Raw genomic sequence first — 21,668 nt, forward strand, 5'->3', positions numbered from 1 at the left:
CGTTTCGGTAGGTTAGGGCAGAGCCATGACTTTGCAATTCCATCCCATAGAGCGAGTATGTCCACTGCCTCCATTGAATGGTCTGGATTTTAAGATTGAATTGATGATATGGCCGACATTACATACACAAGACAACTTCAGAAGCAACAAAGATAGTATTTGTTAATTTTATTAAAGAATAAATACCTTCTCTAGGATTTTTAATGTTCAATCCCTGTCCAGATGCACCTACAGACATTTTATTTATTTATTAAGGCATAATGTTGCACTTGTCACTAAAGTATGACAATTACAAGTCTTTCGAAGTTGACAAAAACAGAGTCATTTTGAGAAATACATCATTCACTTTTGTTGAATTACACATTTTTTAAGTAACTAATATTTAGGCAACTGCATTCAGTTTTTCCAGACATAGCTGTGCATACAAGCACAAGGGCTGATTAAGGGAAAGAACATTCTGTGAAGTTTAAGGCGGCTGCTGCTGTGTCCCTCTGCAAAGTGCACCACGTGTCATGCTACTGCATGATGGTGTGTTCATGCCTGTATGTGTGTCTATGTGCTTTGCAGTTGTTTTAGTTGATGTCGGCAAAGACATGCTACGGATATCGTGTAATGTTGACGCAATGCTGAGCAGGCACCTTGTAAACTGCAGGAGGTTGTCTCTCCTTTTCCATGCCTCTGTCTCCTCCTTTCTTTACTTCTCATTATCTACATGTACTTTTTCTACATTCTTGTCTTCTGCAATTTGTCTCTTTACACATGTTTCAAAACATGAAGACAGATACACATAACATTTCATAATCTCTAAATAATAAATAAATATCTTAAAGTATGTGTCTTTGTCTTTCTCTATCGCTCTCTCTCTCTCTTTGTGTCTGTCATTTTGTCATGACTACAGATGCTGCAAACGTCTGGCTTTCACTGTAATTAATATCCTGTGTGATAGTCCCAACACCATAATCTAATCACCATCCTTCTAGTAAATTAGTTTACACATTCTCTCTCTCTCTCTCTCTCTCTCACTTTTTATTTCTCTCTACCGCTCCAACAGCAATTCTTCACTATTCCTATTTTTCTGTTTAAAAAATTAATCCCGTATAGCTACTGATCAGGTTACCTATGTCCTGACTCTATCTTCATCCCTGCTCGTTTACATGTACAGGATACTCCCTCATCCAGACCTAAAATATGTATTGTTACTGAAAACCCAGTTAAATCTAGCAGGTAAAGACAGTTTGAGTACAGGGAACCATGATTACCAATTGGTCCGCTGATTGTAACATTTCCTCAGGTCATCTGGCCTTCAAGGACTTACGGTCCTTACAGTAAACCAGTAGGATAAATCATGAAGAGGAAATAACTACACTTTAATAATATTTATAAACTACAGATATTATAAAGCAATGTGTAAAAAATGGGAAACTACTATATCTGTTTTTTTGTTAATATGTCTGGGATGTAAAAGTATCTATAAAGGGTAATATAATGGGTTGAAACAATTTTAGCCACCAGAGACTACACAGATTCAGCCTTCTCTGATCAGATTGAAATCACTTTGAGGATTGTGAGTAGGGCTAACATAATGGTTAATAATGTCACACTGGTGTCTACCCTGCCCTGAGGGGAAAATAAATAAAATTATCTAAATTAATCTATTAATTTTCTTATCATAGTAGTGTAGTTCAAAGCCTGCAACACCACATTTCTGAAAAACAGACATCCAATGTATAATATGTATGCAAAGAGATTCACTGACCATATTTACTGGAACATTGCACTACAATGTGACCTTTTAGCCTTGAGCTACTGTTAGACAATGGTGAATAGCTAAAGAAAGCAAGGCGTCAGTTGGTTAGAACTTCAGAGCTTCCCATGTTTTGTGATTATTTGGCAGGGCCTCTCACACTGCAGCTCAAAATAGACCTCAGTATGGACGTTTTGATAATACCTCCTTCTTTCTTATTTTGGAGAAAAGAAGACCGATAGACCTGGAAATCAAAGATTATGTCCTCTGTTGTGAGTTAGGATTTAAATAAGCCTTGTACTTTCAAGGCTATGATGGCACATACATGAACAATGCCTGCTACACTGCTTTTTTATTGCTGTACCATAGAGGTCTGTAATGCTTACGACACTAACAGTAATTTAAATGCCCAGCTCAGCATATATAGAACTTTGATTAATTATTCATGAATGGCTATGGCTCCTTCCTGAGCATGACATGGTCAATGTACACAGATACTACTATTGTAGAAATGCACAACTCATTGGCTGCTTCATACTGCATTGCATCATCTTTATCTATTTATCTCTATCCATGTGTCCCTATAAATTATTTTATGGATATGCCTCAGTGATAATTCTGGAATGACTGGAAATGGGATAAACAAGCTACAGACAGATTGCTGCCCTTATAGTTGGTTAGATGGTCCTCATTCTCTTTGAAATTGTAAACAGTAATGGTGTAGTAATTAGGCAGCAATGTTGTTATTAATATATTTTCTACCATAGAACAAAGTTATTATTAGAATCATCAGGAGTTATACTTAAAACAAATGCATGTTTACAAATGTTACATTTGACTTTTATTTTAATAGTGAAAGAGATTGAGAAGGTTAGAAAGGGACAGCAAAAAACATTTTGTCTTTAGGAATGTTTAGAGACAGGTTGAAAACTTCCGAAGCCTTAGGCTAGTGTAAACCACTTTAGTACTCTTCTCCCTCATCCTCTCCTTCGGCACTATCTGCCCCCACTTCCTCATAATCTTTCTCCAAGGCAGCCATGTCCTCCCTGGCCTCAGAGAACTCACCCTCCTCCATACCCTCACCTACGTACCAGTGCACAAAGGCACGCTTGGCGTACATCAGGTCAAACTTGTGGTCCAGACGAGCCCAGGCCTCTGCTACAGCAGTGGTGTTGCTGAGCATGCACACAGCCCTCTGAACCTTAGCCAGATCTCCACCAGGCACCACAGTGGGGGGCTGGTAGTTGATACCAACCTTAAAACCAGTGGGGCACCAATCTACAAACTGGATAGAACGTTTGGTCTTAATTGTGGCGATGGCAGCATTAACATCTTTAGGTACCACATCACCACGGTACAGCAGACAGCACGCCATGTACTTTCCATGACGAGGGTCGCATTTTACCATCTGATTGGCTGGTTCAAAACAGGCATTAGTGATCTCTGAGACAGTTAGCTGCTCATGGTAAGCCTTCTCTGCAGAGATGACAGGGGCATAGGTGGCCAGGGGAAAGTGGATACGAGGGTAGGGCACCAAGTTGGTCTGGAATTCTGTCAGATCAACATTGAGGGCACCATCAAATCTGAGGGAGGCAGTGATTGAGGAAACAATCTGACTGATCAACCTGTTTAGGTTGGTGTAGGAGGGGCGCTCAATATCAAGATTCCTACGACAAATATCATAGATGGCCTCATTGTCCACCATGAAAGCACAGTCAGAATGCTCCAGGGTGGTGTGGGTGGTCAGGATGGAGTTGTAGGGCTCCACCACAGCAGTGGACACCTGGGGAGCTGGGTAGATGGAGAACTCAAGCTTAGACTTCTTGCCGTAGTCAACAGACAGGCGTTCCATCAGCAGGGAAGTAAAACCAGAACCGGTACCACCTCCAAAGCTGTGGAAAACCAGGAAACCCTGGAGACCAGTGCACTGGTCGGCCTAAAGAGAGAGAAGTTTCATATAGTTGAATACGAATGTGATATGTAGATAAAACAGTGAATCATTTTGACATTTATAAGACATTTCAAAGATTTTGGTGATAGGTCTCACCAGTTTACGAATCCTGTCCAGAACCAGATCAATGATCTCTTTTCCGATAGTGTAATGCCCACGGGCATAGTTGTTGGCTGCATCCTCCTTTCCAGTAATCAGCTGCTCAGGGTGGAAGAGCTGGCGGTAAGTTCCTGAGCGCACCTCATCTAACAACAGAAAAAAAACCTGTTAGGTCAAGATAATCAAAAATAACATTTTTGTAGATTAACTACAAAAATCATCTTACCAATGACTGTGGGCTCCAGATCTACAAACACAGCTCTCGGCACATGCTTTCCAGCTCCAGTCTCACTGAAGAAGGTGTTGAAGGAGTCGTCTCCTCCTCCGATGGTCTTATCACTGGGCATCTGACCGTCCGGCTGGATCCCATGTTCCAGACAGTACAATTCCCAGCAGGCATTGCCAATTTGGACGCCAGCCTGGCCAACGTGGACGGAGATACACTCACGCTGCGGATGAAAGAACAATTTTGTAAAAATTACTGAACCTAAAAGCGACCTAAGTGACAGCAACAACAACCGATCTGTGTCTGGTCAGCTGAGTGCACACACCAAAAAAGAGACAAGACTTCTTTTTGTTTCACTATGCATAAAATCACATGATCAGCCTTTCAAGGGAAGCATGGCTCCAATCATGATAAGTGCCTTACTGCAACCATCTTTGGAGGAAAATGTCCACTGAAATTACAGCTTCTGTAATTTATAAACCCTTGAACCCCAGTGGGTAATCAAGAAATACATATATTTAGGTGTGGTAAATTCATTAAATTAATAAGACCACGGTAAGAAATGTTTGGGTGAGGAAAGTCTTCGTGTAGATTTCATATTGGATGAGGTCTCATGTTTCCCCTCACATTTCGAAATGCTATATATTGGTTTCCCTTACTCATTGAATCAGTAACGTGTGTGATTTGGGTAGGAACAGGTTGCGCTTTGACATCCCCCGTCTTACAAGCCACGCCTTTAAAACAATGGGAAGATCATAAATGATGAGGAACGTCATGACCACGCGTTCGGGCCGAGGCTCTCGTTCTATGGGCTCACACAGGACAATGGCAGTGATTTTGTGGTAATCCCTGTTGTAAATGCAAATGAAAGTCAGCACTAGGGTGATTACGGGTAGGTTGTTGGAGTCAAGAATGCCTGAAACGGCCAAAGAAGATTGGGACACTATTTGGATAAGGTAGCTTTTTACCCTGTTGGATAAAATTATGTCTAAATTCGCTCAAAAGCATTATTGAAAACTGATGACAGTAAACGAAATGGAATCCCTTTCGGGCAACAGATTCGAAATGGCGCACTGTAATGTAATTCTGTAGTTTGATTCATTGAAAGTGAGATCTGATCGCGCTTGGGTAAAAAATGATCTAATCTAACCTTTAAAAGGCCACGTTGTTAACGATTTTTGTATCACATTATTTCCATAGTAGCCTGATTTAGCTAATTGTTTTATTACAATAGTTTATCCATCCCCTAGATGGTTGATCATGAAGATCATCTTGTACCGATGTAGCATACTGTTACTTTGTATCTGTGCTAGTCTGCACTGGCCAGAGAGCAGGGGAAGAGATGAGCAAAGAATTAGCTAATGACGCCCAACCTAGCCATGGGACTCCTAACCTATTCTGTGGCGCAGAAAAAGAAAACTATCGCCAACTCATCAAACTGTGTGTTCAAAGAGCAGTTGTCATGTCACAAAGATAGTTGGGTAGTGGATATGCCATTTTTAAATATATTTCACTATGGATGGGTGTCGACTGGACCGACAATTAGACCACTGCATTGTAAAAATAATAATTAAACATTTCACAATATAGCCCTAGACTAATATAAGACATTTAGTATGTGAGGCAGGTAGGCCTATCTTATGATTTTGTGTCATGTTTAATTGACAACCTATAGTCTAATTGTACAATTTCCTGACACCTTATGAAAATAACCTTAAACTACATAACAATTCAAGTCATTCTCTCACTCACACTTACCATGTCTAAGAAGAGGAGTTAAAATGTAGAATAAAGTTAAAACAAGAAACCGTAGTTAATAACAACTCTCACACAACGACCTTAAGGAGTCAATAGTGAGAAGTTTGAACAACGGAGCTCGGGCGGGGCTTTTTATATGGTTTATGAGAGTCGGCCACAACTGGGCGGGCTTTGGACTGCGCACTGCACGGAATTATGCCATCTAGTTCGTCCTATTGGACGGTTTAAATATACACGCAAATGCCTTTTGTAACCGTTTGGTCACGAAAACCGAAAGCAACTTGATCATGCCAGAATATAGTTAGAAGTTGAACACCTTCTCACTAGGCCCATTGTATATTCGACCTACCTAAATGTTAATGAATGGTGTACGGCCAGATGTTAAACATGTGTATCTCAGCTTGTACCATTACTATTTTAATTGGAGTCAAATATAATACATATGTGGTGTCTTGAAGGAAAAAACATACTAAAAAATGAGTGCGCACAGGCCAGACACTGAATGTGTGGAGAAGTAATTGATTCATGGCTATGCAGCCCCTCTTTTTAGTGTGAAGATAGATGACTTTGCCCATTAGCCCCACCACACACTCACATACATTTTGCTGACTCTGCTAGGTCATCAACATGTACAGCTGGTTAGGGATTTGTCATGGAAAGTAGCATCAGCAGGCCTTTTTATAATCAATACTAGTTTGTCACTCCATGGTGCATAAATGTCGCTATGGGGTAGGCTAAATTACTTGGAAAATCATACAAAAATGTATTATAATGATACTGTATGTGACATACAAATGTATTACATATCATACACATTGATATTACTGATGGCTTATCCAGTGATGTGCATGAGGTGAATGAGACAGATTAATATACATATTTGGGGAAATGTCTGTCTGACATTGCACTCATCACTGTCACACCACAGGGTGGAGCTAAAAATCGGTGTCCTCAGTGGTTTTAAACGTTGGCTCCAGTGTCAGGGTGTGCCTTGAAATGTTCATATTGCCAACTCTAGATGCTATTCACCCATGCAAATTAATTCAAATTTTCTTTTGAATTGTTTAATCAGTATGATTGCCAAGACTTTACAAGCAAACATTATCAGTCCTTTTATAAAATCTGTGATTCAAGTGTAATCAAAAAACACTAATTCAACATTCATTAATTCATTAATAATTTATTAGGCAGTTGCCTCAAAATAAATAACAGAACAGGTACATAAAAAGATGAGATATTCTGAATATATTCCATCATAGTCAAATGTTTAGATTCTGCAAAGTCATAATACTGGTTTTATGCTAAGTTTTAAGGTAATTTAATCATTTGCTTTGCATTGGAGGTAATTGGAGGAACTAATATTCCTCTCCTTCTTCCTCTCCTTCTCCTTCAATGGAATCCACACCCACTTCCTCATAATCTTTCTCCAAGGCAGCCATGTCCTCCCTGGCCTCAGAGAACTCGCCCTCCTCCATACCCTCACCTACGTACCAGTGCACAAAGGCACGCTTGGCGTACATCAGGTCAAACTTGTGGTCCAGACGAGCCCAGGCCTCTGCTACAGCAGTGGTGTTGCTGAGCATGCACACAGCCCTCTGAACCTTAGCCAGATCTCCACCAGGCACCACAGTGGGGGGCTGGTAGTTGATACCAACCTTAAAACCAGTGGGGCACCAATCTACAAACTGGATAGAACGTTTGGTCTTAATTGTGGCGATGGCAGCATTAACATCTTTAGGTACCACATCACCACGGTACAGCAGACAGCAGGCCATGTACTTTCCATGGCGAGGGTCGCATTTTACCATCTGATTAGCTGGTTCAAAGCAAGCATTAGTGATCTCAGCAACTGAGAGCTGCTCATGGTAAGCCTTCTCTGCAGAGATGACAGGGGCATAGGTGGCCAGGGGAAAGTGGATACGAGGGTAGGGCACCAAGTTGGTCTGGAATTCTGTCAGATCAACATTGAGGGCACCATCAAATCTAAGGGAGGCAGTGATTGAGGAAACAATCTGACTGATCAACCTGTTTAGGTTGGTGTAGGAGGGGCGCTCAATATCAAGATTCCTACGACAAATATCATAGATGGCCTCATTGTCCACCATGAAAGCACAGTCAGAATGCTCCAGGGTGGTGTGGGTGGTCAGGATGGAGTTGTAGGGCTCCACCACAGCAGTGGACACCTGGGGAGCTGGGTAGATGGAGAACTCAAGCTTAGACTTCTTGCCGTAGTCAACAGACAGGCGTTCCATCAGCAGGGAAGTGAAACCAGAACCGGTACCACCTCCAAAGCTGTGGAAAACCAGGAAACCCTGGAGACCAGTGCACTGGTCGGCCTAGAGATAGAGAAGTTTCATATTGTTGAATACAAATGTGATATGTAGATAAAACAGTGAATCATTTTGACATTTATAAGACATTTCAAAGATTTTGGTGATAGGTCTCACCAGTTTACGAATCCTGTCCAGAACCAGATCAATGATCTCTTTTCCGATAGTGTAATGCCCACGGGCATAATTGTTGGCTGCATCTTCCTTTCCAGTAATCAGCTGCTCAGGGTGGAAGAGCTGGCGGTAAGTTCCTGAGCGCACCTCATCTAATAACAGAAAAAAAACCTGTTAGGTCAAGATAATCAAAAATAACATTTTTGTAGATTAACTACAAAAATCATCTTACCAATGACTGTGGGCTCCAGATCTACAAACACAGCTCTCGGCACATGCTTTCCAGCTCCAGTCTCACTGAAGAAGGTGTTGAAGGAGTCGTCTCCTCCTCCGATGGTCTTATCACTGGGCATCTGACCGTCCGGCTGGATCCCATGTTCCAGACAGTACAATTCCCAGCAGGCATTGCCAATTTGGACACCAGCTTGGCCCACATGTACGGAGATACACTCACGCTGTAGGAGTCAGAGTATATTAAAACTATCATTCTAAATAGCTTTTGAAATCTTATAAAGATTAAAAAACAATAACCAGAAAGTATACTTCTATGAATCATGAGATTAAGAATTAATAGTCCCCCTTAATAAAAAAAGAATGACTAAGCATAATATGTAGCGCAATCTAAAACGGACAATGCTCAAGTAACACACTTTGAAATATGGACTACACTGAATATTAAGGCAATTCACTACTCATTTCGCGCATTTGTTATTGTGTACATGATTTTAATTGAAAACCTATAGCACCTTTCTGTTTTAGAAGCATATTGAGTTCTCATAGTTTGGTTTTCAAACAGTGAATACCATATTTTCAAATATTGTAAACAAAAAATACAAATACATGGTGATAAGCATGTTATAACAAATATAGTTTCAGTGCACTTGAGCTCCTTTTTGTCGCGTATGACATTTATATAGGCCTAGCTCATTATTAAAAATAGCCTACATCAAACATCTCATTGCACCGATACAAAAGTATATTTATGGACAACATTCTATGAAGCCTGTTTTAAGGGAAAAGAGACAAATATATCAAAAATATTTTGTAATATTTTAAATACTCGGCTCACCATTTTGGTTCCTTGATAACGAGGCGCCGAAAAAGATGAACAGTGAATGGAATGCACTTCTATAGGCAACTAGCGGGCTAGCCGCGAATAACAGCGAGTGGAAATGAAGAAGGCGGTGCTATAAGGACCAAATAGAACTGCCACAAGCACACAACTACCCAGAGAACAAAGGAATAGCCAGATGATACATTTCTTTTTTACGTGTTATTATATTTAAAATATAATAAAACATTCAAAGTTAAACATCTGAAATCTGACTGCTTATTTTGAAGCCTTTAAGGTGATGCCTAAATGTATAAGGCAGTTTTTGGTTAAGGAAAGATGGAGAGTGTCATCTCAAGGGTGTGGCAACAGCTCACTTTCCAAGGTAAACTGTCATGAGCTTTAGGCCACTTATATTAAGTAGGCTAATCTAACTCCTTAATTTTGTGATTGTATTAAACATAATTTGTAAACTGTATAACACTAATGGAAAAAGAAAACATAAATGTACACAGAGTTCTCTGGCTTTTTGAAGTAACGGCACCATCCTAACACCGCCTACCCACCCACATCATCTCTGGCTGGGGCGCAGCCTCACCCTCTGCCTTTGTTCATGATTTTGCTGCAGTGACGTCACTCCTCTCCTCTGCAGTTGCCATGTGACCAGTATGTCATTGTGCCATCAGCACATACAAGCAGCCTCAGCGGTACTCCCTGCACCACATTGCTTCTACTGGTGACCGAATCATCAGATACCTCCCTAGGGAGAAGATAGGTTGTGTGTTGGAAAGCTGCAATTCTCTCTGCTGTCCATTCAAATTTGAGTCAATTTCACTTCCTTCCAACAATGCTACAAAATTATTATTAGAAAATTGTCAATGGAAGCAAGTTGACCTGATGTTTTTTTTTCTTGATCTGCTAAAAATGAGAGGCAACTGTGCACTCTATTTAACTTTTGCTATTGAGACTAACACTAGTCAGACATGTCTTATTGAAGAAAAGTTATACATTTAGCCATTCAAAAACTATGCAAATCATAAGGCAACCCATCTGAGTAAGGCGTGAAACACTGTGTGTGTGTGTGTGTGTGTTTGTGTCAGTCACACACCAATACCTATGAAGTCTTCCTCAAATGTAAAGGTTTGTACTGGCAAAATGTTACCCAGATAAGGTTTAAGTGTCTGGTCATGTAGATATACCCGTTGGTCCACGTGAATAAGTGAATCATTAATTACCATTCGGTTTCTCAGCCTGGTCTTGACAAAAAAGGGTCGAACTCACTACAGCGATGGAGCAAACACAGCTTTCTGTGGTGGCCATCTTAATGTATTAATGTATTCATGTCTGCTAGGTTCAGCCCTCTTTGCGACACTACAAGTACTAGCGCGCCACAGTGTTAGAGATCAGTTACTACATCGACTCTTAGCTGTCGGATAAAGTAACTTCAACCGAAGACAACATAAGAGAAACATTTTTTGTTCTTTTTAATCGATATATTCCCGTAATATCCCTCTACATCAGTAAACATGGTGAGTAGTCTGTTGTTTGTCACATTGTGGTGATAATACAGATAACTGTTGTGTTAGGCTTATTTAATCACAGTAGCCTACTCACCTTTGTATCTATCTATCCATCCATCTATCATTATCTATAAACTAAATAGGCAAGTCATCTTATCTGGCACACGGATCAAATAGGCTACTACATGATGGGCACATTGGTTTTGAAACCGTTTAAAGGAATAGCCTGCACGGTTGTCTGTAAGAAGATTAGAAGCCTATGATAAACGCTATACACTAATTAAGAGTCGATGAATTAGTTTAGCGTGAAATGTTTTCCTGTTTTAGATTTTTTATTTATTATTATGGTATAACTTACACAAGTTTCATTAACATCCGCCTCGTCTGGGTGAATTATAGGCTATGCTATACCGCCGCCAAATGTTGTCTATACCTGCAATTAGCTTTTCAAATAGCTGCTTATTTAGTGAGAATCAGATCATAGGCAATTTTTTATTGAGTCAAGTGGAAATACAATTTGTCTAAATGTAGTCAAAAAGTCTGTTATCGAACATTCTAGATCTCTTGCTCACCAAACACCTCCGTTTTATAATCACCGATGGAATTTGCCACATTCACGATTGTGAGTCTAAATGGTTTACAATTAGCCTACTGCAGAGAAGTTACAGGTCTAAATTCTATATAGTTTATTCAGCTGCCGTGATTATAGCTTCTTGACTATACTCATATAATCCCAGCTTGAACATTGAAAATAAAGTATTTGAGCTATTACCATCCCTATATTACAGCAATTGTAACAGAACATGGGGTATGGGCAAGGGTAGCTATCTCTATCCCATCAGGCCTATGCTAGTATGTATACGGTTCTCAATATGCCATTTTAGTGAGCGGGGGAGGGTGTAATCAGTTAGGAGACTTTTGCATCAATCTCCAACAGATGGATTATTTTATTTGCACTATATTTGTTCTATTGTCATCCTATGAGTGCTTTTCTGTTTCACAACTCAATTCAAAATAATATGCATGTTAGATGCTAATGACAGTTGTTACGAGAAACATAGGTCTACATCCTTAGTTTTTTTATGTGAAATGTAAAGTGTAGTTTACACATAGGCAACAACCAAATGGAATGGAATTAAAAAATGTATTTTGCAATTGGATTAAAATAAATTAAGCACAAATATAGACAACTTTCAAAGCCTGCATATAACTCTCTGTAAAATCTTTTATGACAACAATGAAGGCAACATTTCATTGCATATTCCGAAGCAAGTGACTTCTAGAGGCCAGTTGCCTAGCAACAGAGATAGCTTGGCCATATGTGGTGTAAATCCTTTGGTAACAGCAGGGTGGAGCTGCTAAGAGGAAGAGAGGGGGGAGGGAGGAGGAAGAATGGGGGATGGTGGTGTGATTCGTCATCACTTCTGCACTGAAACTGGCGTCTCTCTCTCTCGTGTTCTTGCAGTTCAGGGCGGTGCCTCAACATGGCACCATTCCCACTTTCTAAAATTCATGCACCCAGAACAGAGATGAGGATTGTGCAAAGTGACTGCTAGACTGCATGGGAAAAATGCTACTTTATTGTTTTGCCCCCTTTACTCCTTTTATACAAATAAGTAGGTCTTGCATATTTGTGCACTGATCTTATAATATTACCTTTTTCTGCTTTTCCGATCAGCGTGAGTGCATCTCCATCCACGTTGGCCAGGCTGGCGTCCAAATTGGCAATGCATGCTGGGAACTGTACTGTCTGGAACATGGGATCCAGCCGGACGGTCAGATGCCCAGTGATAAGACCATCGGAGGAGGAGACGACTCCTTCAACACCTTCTTCAGTGAGACTGGAGCTGGAAAGCATGTGCCGAGAGCTGTGTTTGTAGATCTGGAGCCCACAGTCATTGGTAAGATGATTTTAGAAACAAATGTATATGATTTTTCACTACGGTCCTGACATATAGATTGGTGTGATTTCAGTGTGGTTTCACTGGTTTTACAGTTTCACTGTGGTCCTGACATAGACTATGTCAAATTCCACGGGTCCAGAGTTCTTGAACTAACAGCTCCTGATGCTTTTTTAAGATGAGGTGCGCACTGGAACTTACCGCCAGCTCTTCCACCCTGAGCAGCTGATTACTGGAAAGGAGGATGCAGCCAACAACTATGCCCGTGGGCATTACACTATCGGAAAAGAGATCATTGATCTGGTTCTGGACAGGATTCGTAAACTGGTGAGACCTATCACCAAATCTTTGTAAATGTCAAAACCATTCACTGTTTTATCTACATATCACGTTCGTATTCAACAATATGAAACCTCTCTCTCTCTCTCTAGGCCGACCAGTGCACTGGTCTCCAGGGTTTCCTGGTTTTCCACAGCTTTGGAGGTGGTACCGGTTCTGGTTTTACTTCCCTGCTGATGGAACGCCTGTCTGTTGACTACGGCAAGAAGTCTAAGCTTGAGTTCTCCATCTACCCAGCTCCCCAGGTGTCCACTGCTGTGGTGGAGCCCTACAACTCCATCCTGACCACCCACACCACCCTGGAGCATTCTGACTGTGCTTTCATGGTGGACAATGAGGCCATCTATGATATTTGTCGTAGGAATCTTGATATTGAGCGCCCTACATACACCAACCTTAACAGGTTGATCAGTCAGATTGTTTCCTCAATCACTGCCTCCCTCAGATTTGATGGTGCTCTCAATGTTGATCTGACAGAATTCCAGACCAACTTGGTGCCCTACCCTCGTATCCACTTTCCCCTGGCCACCTATGCCCCTGTCATCTCTGCAGAGAAGGCTTACCATGAGCAGCTCTCAGTTGCTGAGATCACTAATGCTTGCTTTGAACCAGCCAATCAGATGGTAAAATGCGACCCTCGCCATGGAAAGTACATGGCGTGCTGTCTGCTGTACCGTGGTGATGTGGTACCTAAAGATGTTAATGCTGCCATCGCCACAATTAAGACCAAACGCTCAATCCAGTTTGTAGATTGGTGCCCCACTGGTTTTAAGGTTGGTATCAACTACCAGCCCCCCACTGTGGTGCCTGGTGGAGATCTGGCTAAGGTTCAGAGGGCTGTGTGCATGCTCAGCAACACCACTGCTATTGCAGAGGCCTGGGCTCGTCTGGACCACAAGTTTGACCTGATGTACGCCAAGCGTGCCTTTGTGCACTGGTACGTAGGTGAGGGTATGGAGGAGGGCGAGTTCTCTGAGGCCAGGGAGGACATGGCTGCCTTGGAGAAAGATTATGAGGAAGTGGGTGTGGATTCCATTGAAGGAGAAGGAGAGGAAGAAGGAGAGGAATATTAAGGTGAATTCACATCAGTCACCTACTCCTAAAATAATCCTTCAATCCTACATTGAAATGACTCAGCTTTCCTAATCAGTGTAGGAAACTGCTAGCAAGCACTATCACATGCTGTACAATTTGTTTTCTGATAAATTAAATGTGCTGTGGCTGTATTCTGGGAATGTAACGGTTATGAATAATTGTTTATTCATGTGTTCTTTACACTCAGCTGTCCGTCATCTCAACTGTGATATGCAATAAATTATTGAAGGAACTTTTTCTGAGTCTTTAAAAAATGTTCAGGTCATTTTGAAAGATATTCAGTGGCACTGAGGGAGTCTTTTCCTTACTCACATATTCCACGATTGCATGGTGATTTCAATGTTATGGTCTAATGAAATTTAGCAATGATTTACATTAAGTTAAATGCAGTTTTATTACAATGTTACATTCTTATTAACATACACATTTGAGTTTCTAAAGGCAGAAACAGTTACGTGTAGAGAAAGCAGGAATGCAAGTTTTCTGGAGGCGTATCTACAGAAGATATTTTACAGAGTCTTGTTTTTGCAAGGGGACAGTGAATGTATAATAAAACAGCAATTTCACATAAGATTAATTCAGACTTACGTTAATAGGTTGACAACCCTACAGAGTTAAAAGTAGACTACAAAAACGTTACCTGATACTTTTAACTAATTAAAGTTATTGAATATAAAAAGACTGAGTCAAAATAAATATTTTTATTTTCTAAAGTAATACACTGTCGGAATTAAAATTTTGATTTGATTCATTAATGCTCCTTTTGTGTACATTTTATTTTATTGAAGTTGCTTCCAGTGCCACAACACAACTGAATACAGTGAATTGACATTAGTCAACAGTGTTTGTCTTAACGTGAGGGTGTCTGTTAAAAGGTATGTTGTGAGGTGGTGGATATGTTGGCGGTCACACCACCCTTCCCTGAAGCAATGGACGGCTCTCTCCAGGTGATTGTCGACTCAGCAAATTCCACAGCAGCAATGGCACTGATGTAATTGTAGAGCTACCTCCACCGTTGCCTGAGTTTTCTGTCAGAGGACGATACTGCTTGAACCGCCTAATGGGGAAAATTAACAACAAGTTACCGCTGTCATTTTCAGTTTTCCTTCATTATATAGTACCTTTGTAGTATACCAAACGCGTTGAGTGAAACAGCAACATCACTTCTCTGTAGAAAACAGAATTTCACTCACTTGTATGTCAAAGCAATGGTTCCAATAGCACTGACAAGAACCATCACACCCAAGACGGCAGCCACAGTACCTGCTGTGGAGGAGTTGGAGCCTGCAACCAAAACACAAGATGAGGAAAAGAGACATGCAGATCATTGTAAATGGAGGTTCATTTAAGCTTAGTCAATCAGGTGCTTTGTATCTTTCCCTTACCTACTGTGACACTGACTTTGGCACTGGCCATAGCCAGACTGACATCATTGGTCAAGGACACATTAATGCAGAACACTCCAGAGTTGTTAAAGAACTGACGAAGAATCATCTGGCATTCTGGAGAGGGTGTCACAGCACTGCAAACAGTCTGCACAGGTGTGGCACAGTCGGCTTCCGAGATCACTGTGCACACCTCATTTGGCAGGCTGGGAAAAGGATGTCATTTGATTTGTTAAATTATACTACATGACTGTTTGTATTCCTATTCTGAAAGTGTATTTGAATCCCCCTTTCTTGGATACAAACCTTCCTTGGCAAGTTATGGTGAGGTCCACTGCATTCTGCTCAACCTCAGTAGTCAGGGACACCACATTAGCCACCTGGATGATCTCTGCACTCTCAATACCCTCTGACAAGACATTTCATACAGAAGGTTGGGATTACACTATATACCCAAGTTTCTCTACATTCAAATTGTACAGTAATTACATGTTAGCTCACCAATAACATCCAATGCCGTGGAGAAGGAGCCATAACGGTAGACCATACAGCCTGCGTTAGCCTCAAGTTCTGGAGCCTGTCTTTTAGCCAAAACAAGAGCCACTTGGGCTGCCTCTGTGCCTGCCTCTACCTCTGCTGCAGCTTCACCATCAGCTGGAGCAGTTATCTCATTCAATGCTGCTGACACTGAGGAAAGGAAAAATGTTATGCCAATCATCATATCCACAGCTTTAATGTTGCTATAATCTAATTGTAATAATGTAAGAGTAATGTTCTTATGTCACTTAAATGGGTACCTGTAGTTGCTGCAGCCTCATTCACTGTCTCTACAATTTCAGCCTCGGCATCAGCTGCAGGGACAGCAACTACTGCCTCTTCTACAGCTGCATCCTCTGTGGCGGCAGGAACTATGACATTGTCAGCAGCGTCCATGGTCTCTTCTGGGGTGACCTCTGCAGCAGCAGTAGCCTCCACCTCGGCTTCACCTCCTGCAGCTTCCTCAGGAGCAACTGGAACCACAGCAGGGACCTCTGGAAAGACTGTGGCTGCCAGGTCAACTGTGGCTTCCACTTCCTCTGCCACGGGGGCCACTGACACAGCAACGTCAATGACAGGCACTTCTGCAGCAGCCGTTGCTGCCACGACTACGGCAGTCTCGTCAGCAGCAACTTCCTCTGTGTCTACCACCGCCCCAGCTGTCTCCTCAGCCACAGCAGCAACAGGTACAGCGGTAGCTCCCTCCACTGCTGGCACAACAGTTGCCACAGCGGCAGCGGCTGCCACAATGTCCTCTGCAGCAACGCCCACTTCTGCAACAGGGGCAGCAGCAGGGTCTACGGTAGCAGGAACGATGGCTGCATCTTCAGCTGCAGGGACAGGGACAGCAACAGTAGCATCATCTACAGCCGGGGCCACTGAGGCCACTGAGGCTACTGAGGCCACTGAGGCCACCTCCACTCCCTCTGAAGCTGCATCTGTGTCTACAACTGCAGCTGTGTCAGTGTCTCCAGCAGGCTGCACCGAGGCTGCCAGTGAGAGGTCAACGGCAGGGGCAGTCTCAGAGGCAGGCACATCCAGAGCAATGTCACCTGTCTCCTGGGTTGATGCAGGGGCTGGGGGAGCAGGGGCTGGGGTGGAGTTCATCACTATTACTGCTGGAACTGCCGAGGATTCCATGGATATCACTAGATTGAAAACAAGACACATACACATCACTGTTTGTTTGTGTCTATCCACTTTGTGCCATTTAGCTATGTGTAGATATTGGTGTATCTTTCATGCGCAAGTCAAGGGATCTATCCCTTTTTTAGTCATACTGACACATAGAATGGAGTATCAATATGTCTCACCGGCAGCTGTAGGATCTGCACAGCCGTTGGGGATGCTGGCCATCAGGACAACCTGAGGCCTAAAGGTACCAGCTGTGAGGTATGTATGTGTGACGCTGCGCTCTCTTGAGATCAGAGTTCCACTGTTGTCTCCAAAGTCCCAGTTGAAGGTGATGTCAGAAGTGATGAGATACTGGCTGGGGTCATGTAGATTGATACTAAAGGCGATGGCTCTGTTCTGAATGAAACTCTGATCAGCCTGATTGATGTCATTCACTTGATTGAGACTCACAGTGAAAGGGATTTGATCTGGAAGGATATTCATATGTCAGAGATAAAATATGGAGAAAATTAAATTGTCCCATCTAAAATGTCAAAAGTACAAGGTTTCCAAGATTCTCTTTTTTCTGCCCACCTGTGATAGAGAACGTTGTGGAGGCATAGCCAAGAGGAATGAACTTGTCCTTGCCACGGCAGTGGTAGATGACAACCTCCATATTGTAAGATCCCAGAGGGATGTTATCAGTGCCAATGGAGATGGAGGAGGAGGGTCCATCTGCAACCTGCCAGTAACGTCCTAAAAGTAATAATTACTGCATTACTAAATAGAGTTAGCATACATATTGCTTGTATGTAATAGATATGTTTTAAATTGTATTTTACATAAAACATAATGTAAAGCAATAGTTTTTACCCCATGTCTTCCACACAAACACATAGTGGGGTTTCCTGTCAGAGACCCGGGTGAAAGGGGTTCCATCGGGGAACACTCCGTTCCACTCCTGCTCTTGGTCTGGGTACACAGCCTGACCCTCATTGTACTGAGTTCCTGAGATTAGATCAGAATACATCCTAAATCAGAACCAATTTGAAAAGTAACAGACATTTGACTAATGTGGCTGTATTTGTAGGGTGAGCTTACCATTGATGGAGCAGTTTCTTGCCCACACTACTTGTCCATCAGGAAGCACTGTCTGGTTTTGTGGGAATCGAAGATCAATGTTGAAGGTTGCCTTGGCTCCGGTCAGGGTAGGGGCATCATTTTTTACATCAAAAGTAACTTCTCCGCCTAAAAACAAACACCACAATGTACATCCACACATTTTAAATGTCATGGGGCTGGGATTGGATTGGAAATTTTACAATGGTGAGTGACCCACCTGCCCAACAATCCCTGTATCTGGAGTCTCCATCTTTCCACACTGGATAGAGACGTGAATTCCATGAGCGGTAGCGTGTAAAACGTGTTTTAGGCTCTGAAAAAAAGATCTTTGTGAAAGGCTTGAAATACTCAATTGAAAGCAAAGAATGCATCTTCTTTGGAGTAACTCACCATCTTTTTATGATTGCATGTTTGCAGTGTTAATTTTTTTAGTTTAACTGTTTTTTTTATATATATAAAAACACTTGCTTAAAAGGAGTTGTTTCAGAGAGGGAATAAAAGTGGTGGAACTTGAAGGTATTTGGAGGTGGTGGGGGTTAGGGGGAAATGAGCAAGGTGGGGGTTCCAGGCAGTGGGAGTCACACGACCCCTGCAATCCTCCTCAATCCCTTTCATGTGACTCTCAGCTGAGCACCAGCAGTTGTAATCCCAACTGGGAGAATGAGAGAGCTCAGACATTAGGGCGGCCTTATTTGCTTATTACAGGATTTATCTGTGTATATGTTTGTGTAGTTGTTTGTGTCTGTGTTGGATTGGTTCTTTTACGATTCATATACTATTTAATTTACCTCCTCTAAACCTGTAACTACTGAACGTAATGTTCATTTGCAGGTGTTAATTGGTGTTCTTTGTTAAACAATGTTAATATACACTTACTGTTCATAATAATTGACATGTTGTTTAAGTATATCCCTACAGATATTAGAAATCACAGTAATGTCACAGTGGCACCGTGATTCATTGTTGTTGCACCACACTTTATAATAAACCTGTAGCTCAAAGCAATCTGATTATGTTTTAAGCATTAAGCATAAAATTAAGATAACTAATCCAAATAATTTGTATTTGTTTCTATTGTGTCTTTGCTGGATCACTTAAATATTTGACAGTATCCATAAAAACAAGACATCTTGCATGAGACAGTGTTTGGTATTTTGATTTAAAAAAAATGCTTGACATTACTCCCCATGTAACTTCTTGTTACACTACCATTCTGTTTTAATGAAAACAATGTTCTAATTTGCACTACTAACTGCACAATTTTATAATATATACTGTATATTGTGATTGTAGTCTGCTATTATTTTAGATGAACCCCCCCCTGAAAGGGGAGTGGTAAATACAGTCCTCGGAATTCTATAAATAGTCAACAGTTGTTTGAATCCTTTTACTAAACTTATATATTTAAAACAATTTTATACATTCATAAAAAAACATACTCACTTGCTGCATCTGCTGAGGAGAGAGCTAATACCAGCACCATCACTAAGGTCCTCATTGTGCGTGTTTGGGTGTGAGTCCTCTTTCTGAGCCTAGTTCTATACCCCCAATACTCAAAACCCAACACTGCTACGCAAGTGACATGGGAAAGGGCGTTTTATTCTCTTTAAAAGACTAATGGACCTTAAATTACCATAGGATTGCCTCTCATCACTGACATCACAGAGAGTTTGCTACTGGGAACCTCCCACCCAGGTCCACCGTGTGATCAGATGGACATCTCATCAGCTACAGTATGAGAACTGACAGTAGTACAACATTGATAGGGGAAAGGAATTATTTAATTTAAACAATATTTAAAGTATATTAAATCTCTATATATATGACGTCATAGGAAATACATACCATAATGTTTTCTACTGATACTTTTTAGCCAGTAAAAATTATTTTAGTCTCAATGCATTACCAGAATTTTATTAATTAATTTACCACAGTAATTACTTTATACTGGATCTAGTAATATGGAGGTATATTAACACATTATTATTGTTGATAGTGAATTATTGTTTGCTCTACCTAATTGTATTTTATGATAAATACACCTGCACACTTTGTAGATCTAGTAGGTTTTGCACATTGGATTTGTGAGAGTAATTAGCCTTTTCACTGCTAATTATCCATTTCAACAACAAATTCAGTCAAACTGTTTAGAAAAAGTCTGACAGAGAATGTATTGTTCATTACCTAATGGTTACTCCTATGAGAAGGAAACAGGGCTGGGCTGTCGTCATGCCTGGCTCGACATCCACCCTATCTGTGCATGGGGGGTCACAAGATGAGAGTGTGGGTGTACCAAATCAATAGCATCCTTTTATTTGTCCTCTTCTTCTCTGCAACCCAAGGCTGCACTGAGTATACAGTATGCTTATGGCAATCCACACACTGGAATACACTCGTGTTTGCTCTTTAACACTGTGGGTACTCTTTGTCCCTCGTCTACATTCCACAGACTTGCAGGCAACGAGCGCGATTTCCATGTTGAACTAATGGGGTAGTATTAGAAAGTCCAAATGGTTCAGTACAATAGTCAGAATAAAGTATCATAACCTTATATTGGATGATCCTTTGAGTGAAAAAGCATATATTCTGTACATAAACACGACTTAAGAATGGCAAAAGATGCAACTAAGAAATCATAGAAATGCATTGTACAAGTAAAATTTCTATGAAATTGTAACATGAGCAGACGTTTTTGTTAATTATTATAGACACTCAAATGCAACACAGATTAGCAGCTAATTAAACCATACAACTATGACGCAGGAGGTGATCAAATGTTTCTGGAAAGAAGAATGAATGAAAGGAAAGCGATGAACATAAGCATCTTTCCCCTTAAGGTTCACGTAAATGAATGATGTTCATGCCTGACAAAGACACATGTTCTTTACTCAACATTCCTGCGTTGGTGAGATTGTTCAAGCTGCACTACATGTGACCCCCTCATGCACTAACAACAGTGCTGATGGCCAAATAAATCCTTCCCAAAGAGCACCTGATCCACAGTGCAAATGTGCCTCCATTGGGCACAAACACTGTAGTCTAAGCATGCTTGCCCAATGTCACCACACACTTCCATAAAATCATAAATTTCTCTTCTCATATGTGAAATAATGTGCACTACCTTGGCTTAGTTAATTATGTGTACATTGCTTAGTGCAGGATTTCTACTACATAATGTAATGCTGATAAAAACTACTGAAAATGTAACTGTGCATATTATGAAAATGAACAAGATGTGATCCCACAATTTAATGACCCCGCCATGCATGACAGTGGTGATCAGGTGATCACCCTGAATCAGGTGATATGTGAGATCAGACAGAGATCAAAGGGCAGAGAGGAAAAAGAGATCAATGGCAAGCAACCCAAGGAAATTCCAAGAA

At 41.2% G+C, this 21,668-nt stretch overlaps 4 protein-coding genes across 4 annotated transcripts; 1 reads left to right on the plus strand and 3 right to left on the minus strand.

Annotated features, from left to right (window-relative positions):
• Window positions 1-2,471: 2,471 nt before the first annotated feature.
• On the minus strand, window positions 2,472-5,904 carry LOC124471571 (tubulin alpha-1C chain). The gene is made up of 4 exons (XM_047026120.1): window positions 5,779-5,904; window positions 4,021-4,243; window positions 3,792-3,940; window positions 2,472-3,680 (listed from the first exon to the last, which is right to left on the minus strand). The coding sequence occupies exons 1-4, from the start codon at window positions 5,779-5,781 to the stop codon at window positions 2,706-2,708; spliced, it is 1,350 nt and encodes a 449-aa protein (XP_046882076.1). The 5' UTR covers window positions 5,782-5,904; the 3' UTR covers window positions 2,472-2,705.
• A 922-nt stretch (window positions 5,905-6,826) lies between these two features.
• LOC124471570 (tubulin alpha-1B chain-like) lies at window positions 6,827-9,388 on the minus strand. The gene is made up of 4 exons (XM_047026119.1): window positions 9,292-9,388; window positions 8,455-8,677; window positions 8,226-8,374; window positions 6,827-8,114 (listed from the first exon to the last, which is right to left on the minus strand). Exons 1-4 carry the CDS (start codon window positions 9,292-9,294, stop codon window positions 7,134-7,136), a joined length of 1,356 nt encoding a protein of 451 aa, XP_046882075.1. The 5' UTR covers window positions 9,295-9,388; the 3' UTR covers window positions 6,827-7,133.
• Window positions 9,389-10,693: 1,305 nt separating this feature from the next.
• Window positions 10,694-14,360, plus strand: LOC124471569 (tubulin alpha-1B chain). The gene is made up of 4 exons (XM_047026118.1): window positions 10,694-10,802; window positions 12,472-12,694; window positions 12,873-13,021; window positions 13,126-14,360. The coding sequence occupies exons 1-4, from the start codon at window positions 10,800-10,802 to the stop codon at window positions 14,104-14,106; spliced, it is 1,356 nt and encodes a 451-aa protein (XP_046882074.1). The 5' UTR covers window positions 10,694-10,799; the 3' UTR covers window positions 14,107-14,360.
• Window positions 14,361-14,996: 636 nt separating this feature from the next.
• pmela (premelanosome protein a) lies at window positions 14,997-19,849 on the minus strand. The gene is made up of 12 exons (XM_047026034.1): window positions 19,729-19,849; window positions 18,503-18,598; window positions 18,265-18,411; window positions 18,037-18,171; window positions 17,758-17,919; window positions 17,364-17,651; window positions 16,311-17,198; window positions 16,015-16,200; window positions 15,820-15,922; window positions 15,514-15,719; window positions 15,322-15,412; window positions 14,997-15,185 (listed from the first exon to the last, which is right to left on the minus strand). The coding sequence occupies exons 1-12, from the start codon at window positions 19,781-19,783 to the stop codon at window positions 15,035-15,037; spliced, it is 2,508 nt and encodes an 835-aa protein (XP_046881990.1). The 5' UTR covers window positions 19,784-19,849; the 3' UTR covers window positions 14,997-15,034.
• Window positions 19,850-21,668: the final 1,819 nt, after the last annotated feature.

This window comes from Hypomesus transpacificus, chromosome 9, assembly GCF_021917145.1.
Source record: "Hypomesus transpacificus isolate Combined female chromosome 9, fHypTra1, whole genome shotgun sequence".
In the NCBI taxonomy this organism is placed as follows: Eukaryota; Metazoa; Chordata; class Actinopteri; order Osmeriformes; family Osmeridae; genus Hypomesus; species Hypomesus transpacificus.

Excerpts from the sequence above, each read along its gene's own strand:
- LOC124471571 (XM_047026120.1), bottom strand. Across the intron at positions 3,941-4,020 it reads TCTGGAGCCCACAGTCATTG|ATGAGGTGCGCTCAGGAACT; the intron begins GTAAGATGATTT and ends TTCTGTTGTTAG. Across the intron at positions 3,681-3,791 it reads TGGACAGGATTCGTAAACTG|GCCGACCAGTGCACTGGTCT; the intron begins GTGAGACCTATC and ends CTCTCTCTTTAG.
- LOC124471570 (XM_047026119.1), bottom strand. Across the intron at positions 8,375-8,454 it reads TCTGGAGCCCACAGTCATTG|ATGAGGTGCGCTCAGGAACT; the intron begins GTAAGATGATTT and ends TTCTGTTATTAG. Across the intron at positions 8,115-8,225 it reads TGGACAGGATTCGTAAACTG|GCCGACCAGTGCACTGGTCT; the intron begins GTGAGACCTATC and ends CTCTATCTCTAG.
- LOC124471569 (XM_047026118.1), top strand. Across the intron at positions 12,695-12,872 it reads TCTGGAGCCCACAGTCATTG|ATGAGGTGCGCACTGGAACT; the intron begins GTAAGATGATTT and ends TGCTTTTTTAAG. Across the intron at positions 13,022-13,125 it reads TGGACAGGATTCGTAAACTG|GCCGACCAGTGCACTGGTCT; the intron begins GTGAGACCTATC and ends CTCTCTCTCTAG.
- pmela (XM_047026034.1), bottom strand. The coding sequence starts at position 19,783 with ATGAGGACCTTAGTGATGGTGCTGGTATTAGCTCTCTCCTCAGCAGAT. Across the intron at positions 18,412-18,502 it reads ATACAGGGATTGTTGGGCAG|GCGGAGAAGTTACTTTTGAT; the intron begins GTGGGTCACTCA and ends GTTTGTTTTTAG. Across the intron at positions 17,652-17,757 it reads CACAACGTTCTCTATCACAG|ATCAAATCCCTTTCACTGTG; the intron begins GTGGGCAGAAAA and ends ATATCCTTCCAG.